The sequence below is a fragment of the Condylura cristata genome, unplaced genomic scaffold, assembly GCF_000260355.1.
Source record: "Condylura cristata isolate star-nosed mole 26May11 unplaced genomic scaffold, ConCri1.0 scaffold00018, whole genome shotgun sequence".
In the NCBI taxonomy this organism is placed as follows: Eukaryota; Metazoa; Chordata; class Mammalia; order Eulipotyphla; family Talpidae; genus Condylura; species Condylura cristata.
In genome coordinates, this window is record NW_004567119.1 from 39,995,160 (window position 1) to 40,003,845 (window position 8,686).

Below are 8,686 nucleotides of genomic sequence, written 5' to 3' on the forward strand. Positions count from 1 at the left end.
GCCCACTCCACCACTCAGCAATATATTTCAGCAGATCTGTTTTGCTCCCCACTATCTCAGGTGAATCCTCTCACCCCATGCTTCTCTGGCCTGCATGCCTGTCCTTGTATACATAAATCAATCAATATTGAAAAGAAAAAGTGAGTCGTCCTCATTTATCTTCTACCACTCCTCCCCTTCAATTGGCTGAGGTGCAAAATAATTCCAAAACCAATGCAAAATACTATGAAACACACAAGATGAAGTTGAACCAAAATACCATGTAGTATTTTAATTGCAAATATATTTATTACAACTTACAGATTAGTTAAGTTATATACACAAATATAATTTTAACTATAAAATTCCAACAAATTGGTTACATGTAAATCATTGGATCTGTAGAAGCCAACTGAGAATCTTCTAGTTCCTAACTTCACCTTCCTTAAATTATAAAAAAATAAAATCTGATAGTTTTGATTTCAAGTTAAAGATGAAGAGGTGTTATATTTCAACACTCAGAAAAGGAAATCTTACCTGTCTAACGAGGCGTTCACGTGCTACAAGGATACCGAGCACCGCTGCAAGACTCTGAACGCGTGAAGTGTTCAATGAGACGTCCAAGGATTTTCTTTTTGATTGTGGGGGCTTTAAGTTTGCTCTAAAAACTAAATTGGGGATGACATTTCTAAGAGTTTTGCTTTTCTCCTCCAGTCCAACTTTAAAATGGTCCCTTCTGTCCTTATCGCCTGGCTGACCACTTCTTTTAAAGGAGACCAGGAAGTGGGGGAATTCTTGACCTAGCATTTATTCATTTGGGAGTGAGGCTGGAATCCTCAGAAACTAGTTTCCAAAACCCAGTGAGTGTAAAGCTATCCCATCATTTTCAAATTTGCAGGTCCTAGGTTTCAAAACACAACCTAAATCTCCGAAATAATATGCGTGCATGAGGCTCCTTGAAGAGAATGTTCAAAATGATCTTTTCAAGGCCACAATACCTTCTTTCAATTGACATAGCTGGTGCTTAAAACTCCTGTTTCCATGGTGTTCTACCAAGACTAAATGCATCTCTGAGGACCTAAGGTGATGCACAAATGCACTGAATAAGGACTCTGCAAACACCGGACCAGCTTTTATGATGCTGCACTCTGTGTTTAGGTGAGTACATGGAACACTGGAGGCAGTTCTTAGAGCAAACCAGACAGAAATAAAATGACCAGGTAGATTAAAACTGAGGTAGTACGTCTACAAGCACTTCTGATGACGAATTAGTTCCCACAATGAAGCAAGTTCAAAATTAAGAGGTTATCTCTTCTCCTGCTTTTCATTGCTTGAGGCAGGAGGCACGTGGAGTAGAGTAGGACAGGACTTTTACAGGGCGGGTTAACATTCCCTCGACCTAACAGATGCACGGAATTAAATAAACCTAACAAATTAAATAAGCCAAGCACAACCAGTCACTGCAAAAACTTCAAATAAAATTTGGGGCTAAAGCTATTAAGACCTTGTAGCTGCTACATCTACCGCTCTAATGCTTCCCGGGCATGCAGACCTGTCAGAACCTCTCTCCTCGAGACAGCACACAATAAACTTGGACATAGTGACTGAAGTCTATTATTCTACATTTCAAACTGGAAAATTCAGAACTGTTGTTTTCCAAGCTAACAGTGTCACCCTGACAGGTTTTTGAAAGTGACAGTGCTGAGGCATCACATTAATAACACTGGTTTTCTATATTAAGAGTATATATAACAAAAGCAAATCACTCTAAGATGTCGCCTACCTTTTCTTAGGTAAATTCTAGGCCTTTAAACTAAAAATAAATAAATAAAAGCCTACAATGCAATTATTACTTGCTGGGGTCTTTTACAACCATTTCTACCTGTTGAGATACAAAGAACCATTCAACCAGAAACTACAACACACAAGATTCCTCACCAAAGGACAGTTTGTGTAGAAATTAAATATATATTAGATGCTATTTGGCAGAAAGATGCAGCCTTCCCCGTAGCAGCATACTGCACACGCAGGTTTTGTGGCAGTCTTTGTAACTATCTTAGGTAGAACTTCAATCAAGCAATAAAAACCCACCACACAGTTTTAATCAGTCATTTTGAGGAGGGAAAAAAAGTGACACAAGATAATGGATGTAGGCTGGTGACATATACAAGGTGATTTTCTGAGCCTTAGGATAGAAGTGCCTAATAAATTACTGAGATGGGGAAAAAAATAGAAAGAGCATAAAAGTCCATTAATTGCAGGTTGCGGAGAGGGCATGAGGACACGAGTCCAGCGTCTACTCAGGGACCCATAAATTAGAAATGAAAATGGGCTTTGAACCCCATAAATATTGTTCCCCAAGAAAATAAATTTTGAAAGTGCAAAATTACACCTAGAAAGTCCACTTTTCACCTTATGAACTAAATGGCATTCAAAAACATATCCCATAAATAAAGGCCATTATCAGGACCTGGCTGCAAACCTGGATATTTCTGGATGGGACTGTTGCAAAAAACATAAACAAACTAGGCCATGCATCCAAGTTGCATAGTCTCTAAAATAATCAAAGGACAGCTGCCAACTTTTGTTTGTAAAAGAAACCTCTCAAGTAAGAGGTAGCGCCTCAAGGCCGGAGGCTGTCCCGTCACCTTTAACACGGCTTGAAAACATTAAGTCCTGCGCAGCATGTTTCCTGGAGTCTATTAAATATTCTTTCTCTGTGCTCAAATGTCAAGCAATATCCAATAGCATCTTCTGTCTCTTGAATTCGTTTTTGGAACCTGCATCCATCCCGTGCAAATTCTTCCCATGGTCCTTTGCGATCCTCATCACCACTTATATAATACTCAGTGACTTCCTCAAGGAAGGTTACCTATAAAGACAAAGATGCAATTTATTTTGGGACAATGCAAAGTAAAACTGTTTAACTGATAGCATTCCATGATGAAAAACAGGACTATTAATTTTCTAAGTAACAGATTACCACAAATTTAATGGCTTGAAAACATCTGTCACAATAGACTAATTTCAATCATTCATCATCATACAATCATCAAGGAAATTAATCCTTTCAGTATATCAAATCTCTACGAGTATTTGACAGCAACTGCAACAGAAATTTTTAAAAAAGAATAAATTCGGACTGAATGGCATTTTAGACTGAACTGTGGGGAAGGCTGCTTTAATTTCACACAGACCGCGTCCCAACCCCCCACCTGTCACCTTGCTGTTTCTCCTCATCTCGCTTGGCTTTGGTGTTAATAAAATGAATCCAGCTGGGGAACTGTAATTTTCCTGTTATTAATCCTTACATTTTGCTTTAATCTTGAGGGGAACACTGTTCATGATACTCTTCCCCAAAATGTTTCCAAACAAGTATTTTGGAAACACATTCCTAAAGTTAATATTTTTATTATAGCAACAAAGTTTTTTTTTTTAATATATATAACAATTTTTTTTCCCATCTCAATTGTAATCCCCGTGGGTTTCCCATCACCATAATCCCGTGCAGGCCCCCCCGGTTTTTGATCCCATTCCCCACTCCACCCCCACAAAATGTCTCTGGTATATGGTTGTTCATTATTCTTGTTATTTTCTCGCCTGGTCCATTGTACTCCTGCTATGAGTGAAACCAATCCGGTATTTCTTTCTCTTTCTGGCTTATCTCACTATGCATGATCTTTTCCAGCTCCATCCAAGTATAGCACCAAAGTTTTAAGAGGTTCTTCACTTATTTTCTATTCTTTTTCATTTTTTTTTTAAAGTTCACCTTTCCCTACTTTCCAGTTTTTGAATCATGAACCTGTAACTATTATTCTTACATATTCTTGTAGTCAAAATCCTCTGTATTCCTTTAAAAATGCTACCAGTGTATCTATACAATTGTGATTCAGTCCCATTTAATCTCTACCTAACTTCTAATAAAGAAGTTTCTAAGATCACAAACTCCAAAAGTAAATATTGTACTTGCTTTAAACTATGTTCAATAGTTACATCAGCTGGTCCCACTGTGGCCTCCTTACTTTCATTCCCTTTACATCAGGCCAAGGAATGCCCCCGAGGACAATTAGGAGGGATGTAACACCTTACTAGATATTGCATTCTAGTGTAACTCATTCACGTGTCACTGAGATAAATAACAATAACATAATAATAATAATAATGGTGTTTTCTACATGCTCTTTTCAAAGCACTATATCACTTTTATCTCACATAACACTCATCCATCCTCAAGGCTGGCTAGAAAAGGTCTCTACAGGGCAGATAGAAGGCTCATTGCCATCCCCACTGTACAGTTAAGGAAGCAGAGGCAGAGCGGTTAACGCACTTGTGGGAATCGATCAGCTTCTATGCAGTGCAAGCAGGTTTCAGACACCAGAGTCTGGCTCTAACGTACAGAGTCTGCACGTTAGGCTCCAAAACAAGGCATGTTAAACTCGAAATCCTGAAAGCCTCATTTTAAGGATTAGGCATCACCCCTTCTTCTCATTTATGTAAAGTAAGGCAAAGCTGTGACTTTAAACATGACCTTTATAAATGCTACTTCCAGTTCAGTCAAGTCTCAGCATTTACTTCACTCTCATTTCCACTCAATGAACAAGCTGCACAGAGGAATGAGTCTGGTAAGAGGTCCTGAATTGTGAGAACTACCATTAAAAAGTGAGGCGATGAGGCCCCTCCCTGGTGGAGCACCAGGTTAAAGCACAGCACTAGAAGCTGTCCGCAGCCTGCTGCACGAGTTCCATCCCTGGCCAGGGAGCTGACCCACATGGCACAGATCTCTCCTGACCCACCTGTTGCTCCCCTCAGCAGTGTATTTCAGTAGATATGCCTGTTTTGCTCCCCACTGTCTGGTGAATCCTCTCACCACTACTGCACCCCCCCCCGCAACTCTGACCTGTACCCCCCAGTTCTGTATGTATAAATAAATCTTTTTTAAAAAAAGTGAGGCAATGAATCTTAAAAAAAAGGCAATAAATTATTTTGTTTATCTAGCTCACTTAAATCATGCACTAACTCTTACTTTAGCTACTTTTATTACTATTCCGATCAGATAAATGAGTCTAGTCAAGGCCATGAGAAGCAGCTACCTCTAAGCCAGGCGGTCTCCCCAAACCTCATGGTCTAAGCACTCAGGCGATGTAGGTCTCCAGATGCCAAGTGTTCCTTTCAAGGCCCACTTTGCTTCCTACCACTTACTCTAACCGGGTCACTTTATCAGGAATAAAAAGGTAGAGAAAAGTTCTTTTATCATGGCATTAGTAAAAAAGTATTACCTAAAACAACTTTTAACATGACTTATTCTGCTCTTACAGGTTAAGACATATGATTCCCACCATTTAGACGCCTTTTCTAGCCCAGGCACAGTTTCCAAGTATTAAGTGGGCCATATGGAACCAAGAGATTATGGCACTGCCCACATGAATCACCCTGATACTGCAGAGCCTGAGATCAGCAATAATTCACCCACTTCTTTCTCTTTCCAAGCAACAGCACAGAAACCTGCCCTGCAAGAGACCCCGTGTTTGGGGGAGTGCTCTTCAACTCCAATTGGTAACTTTAACTGAATAAAAAAAAAGGGAGGGAGGAGGGCAACAGTGGCAACTCAAAAGACTCCCAAAGTAAGACTACTTTGCCATTGTGGTGAAATAAAAATGCTCCACAAGGAGACAAACTAAATTGTTCACATTTGACTGTTAACCTGCGGCTGGCCAGGGGTGACTACCATTGTATTTTAAAAACAAGGCAATACTACTTCTGACCTGTTTTTTCACTGTCAATATACCTGTCAGAAAGTTCTTTAAGGCTGAAATTACTATTTTCTTCCACAGCAAATACCAGATAAATCTGACCTGCCCCTTGGTACCAACAATTTAGAATCTAGTAGGCAAAAACGAAAATATTGTTACCATGTGCATGGAGGGTCTGATGAATCTGAAAATTCTATGGCTCCAACAGAAACTTCCAAATCTCAAGAACAATTAAAGGTGTGTATTAAAAAGGCATACTCTTTTCTGGTTCTTAAGAAGGGTGAAAAGTTAAGGCTGTAGAGAAGCAGCCCACAGCTGCCAACCCGAGTGCAAACAGTATTTTGCTGCTAACATCTCCACTGGCATCTTCCATCTGGACCCAAACTCTATGTGAGGAGAAAGGGGTGGGGGCAGGGAGATCACTTCTCAACTCATGTATATGAATTTAGAGGCCTTTCTAAATAGCATGCACTAACCACCTCCAAAACTGTCACGCGCCTCTATTTTACTATATCCAAACGTCAGTACAAATTATTAGACAGGTAAAAGAAACAAACCTTTTTTCTCTTGATATGCACGTGTCTTTCTCCAGAAAGAACCCCACCCTGTACCAAGTCCGAACTTTCACCTTCGTGGCTCCCTAATAGCTGAACCTTACAGGAATGTACAGTGTGACACTCAGAAATGGCCACAGTGGACTCAGACGACCTCTCTGAGACACCACAGCCTTTCCGCTTGTTCCCGGATGTCTGAAAAGGAGCCTTAAAATTTAAAAGGTTGTAGGGGTCATCGGAGTTACAGAAAGAGTTCCACAGTCTGAGACTCTCTGCTTCATCTGCACTGGAGTCCCAGTCATCTTCTTCCCCAGAATTGGGGCTAGGGCACTGGGGAAGGCGTCCAGTCAGAGGAGAATTCTCTGCATCAGATTTGTCAAATAAATTCTCTGAGTCACAAGGGTGTCCAGGGACAATTCTGGCAGCAGTCTGGATTGTTGCTGTAAAGTTCTGGGGATTATAAGGATCTACACTGTAGAAAGAGTTCCAAAGGTGAAGCCCTTCAGAATCTTGTTCAAGGTCTGATTCTGAGAGTGAGCTGTCACTATCAAAGCCATCATCCTCAGCTTCCTCATCCCAGTCTTCACCCTCTGAATCAGAACTTGTGTCCAAGTCACTGGATGCACCCCCCAAAATGTAATCAATCAACTTGTTACTGCATGCTGGCCTGGCCGAAATGGGGAGGTCCTCTTCTAGGTCTGAGTCAGCTACACTTACTTGGTCTTCATCAGTGGGCTCTCTGGCCATAGGTATCTCACAAGAAAGACAGTTATCCGAAAGGTCCTGTTTTCCCAAAGCAGGTGGAACCTCTTTGGTCAACAATTCTATTTTCTCCTCGGTGGGTTCCTGGGTGGTTCTGGGAAGGGCTCCAGAAGGAGTAACAAACCCTGTCGAGCTCTCTCCCCCATGTTTCAGGTCCAGGCGGAGAAGGTTGTGTTCCTCCTCCAGGCTGTGGTAGCCATGATCTTGGTCAGGGGTGGGTAACGCTTGCACTTTGCTAGCCTGCTGAAGGAATTCCAGTCGTTTCATGCGAAGATGGTGGATTTCCGGCAGGCCTTCTCTAGAGAGTGGTGGGCATCCCTGCCATGAGGCTCCAGTGATTTCTGCATTTAGAGGCTGGGGATGAGAATAAGCCTCAGTCAAGCAGCTGCTCTCCGCGCTGAGCGCCTGGAAGTCAACTAGCTCACCGCCTGCCAAGCTGTTCTGATAGCTGAGCTCTGCCCCGGGCAGGCAGTCGAGATAGGAAGGGCTCAGCAAATAGGAGACTACGCTGAAATTGCTTAAGCGCTGAATGTTTAGAGGCCCGGAAGGCGAAGAGCCAAGTTCTTGGTCAGAGAACAGACGTGCTTGAAGGCTACTGGGCAATAGTTCCATCCCCCACAGCTGCCGCTCCAGGAGAAAAGCCTGTGCAGCAGAGTCCAAAGCTCTTCCCTTGGCTTTCGGCTGCAATTCGAGATCGCTGGGCGAGCACTGCCAGTGGATCCCCTCCTCCAGCCAATCAAGGGGGCAGGCAGCCGAGCCGTCCGAGGGGTCCAGTGCCAGAGAACTCAAGGATTTCTGCACCTTGGGGGCGGCTGGCTCCTCCCTTGCCCGAAGGGCTCTTAGGGCGCTGTAGCCTCCAGCGAAATCTAGCCATCTGGTCGGGATCATCCCCCCGAAAAGCTGGCTCCAAATCAGCAGCTTCTGAAGCAAGCTGGGGAGTGGTGCAAAGAGCTGGAAAAGCAGCCTCATCCAGTAGCCGGTTCGAGTTTCGGACTGGGGAGAAATCAGTTTTGGGTCGGCAGGATGTTCCAGGACTGGCGCTGTGGGGAACTTGGAAGAGACCGGTTGCGAGCGCCGACGGAAGAAGGGCAGCTGGAAGCCGAAGCCCGCCAGAAAGGCTGACCGTTTCCGCGATCCGTCTGCTCCCGGCTCCATGTCCTCTCTTCTGGGCCGTCTCACGGCGAGGCTCGCGGAGCTCGGCGGCTGGGAGGGATTCGGAGAGGCCTAAACAGTTTCGGCCTGGCCAAGCTGCGGAAACGGGGTCCCGGGCCGACACCACGACCAGCAGAGGCGCCGCAGAGGGAAGCGGCTTGGGCAGCGGGCGGCAGACCACAGTCCCGAACAGCGCGCGCGGGCCGCGGCGGCAGGGGTCACATCCATCCTGGCGGGAAGGAGGCGTCCTAGTTCGCCTCGGGCCTCGCCACCATAGAGGGGCGTCCTCCCGCGGCGGCGGCGGCGGCGGCGGCGACTTTCCGGAAGAGACGGGCGGTTGAAAAGCCCCTGACGGCGCGACCCCGGAAGGGTTGGGCCGACAGGCGCCGAAAGTGGAAGCGGAGCTCAAGATGGCCGCAAGGCTAGCGCGGAAGCAGGATACTCACGGGCAACGCGACCAGAAGCCAGGCGCCGGCTACGCCACCAGCC

The 8,686-nt window shown here is 44.5% G+C and overlaps 1 protein-coding gene across 1 annotated transcript; it reads right to left on the bottom strand.

Moving 5' to 3' along the window:
* Positions 1 to 275: 275 nt before the first annotated feature.
* PPP1R15B (protein phosphatase 1, regulatory subunit 15B) lies at positions 276 to 8,680 on the bottom strand. The gene is made up of 2 exons (XM_004685271.2): positions 6,287 to 8,680; positions 276 to 2,851 (listed from the first exon to the last, which is right to left on the bottom strand). Exons 1-2 carry the CDS (start codon positions 8,198 to 8,200, stop codon positions 2,630 to 2,632), a joined length of 2,136 nt encoding a protein of 711 aa, XP_004685328.1. The 5' UTR covers positions 8,201 to 8,680; the 3' UTR covers positions 276 to 2,629.
* Positions 8,681 to 8,686: the final 6 nt, after the last annotated feature.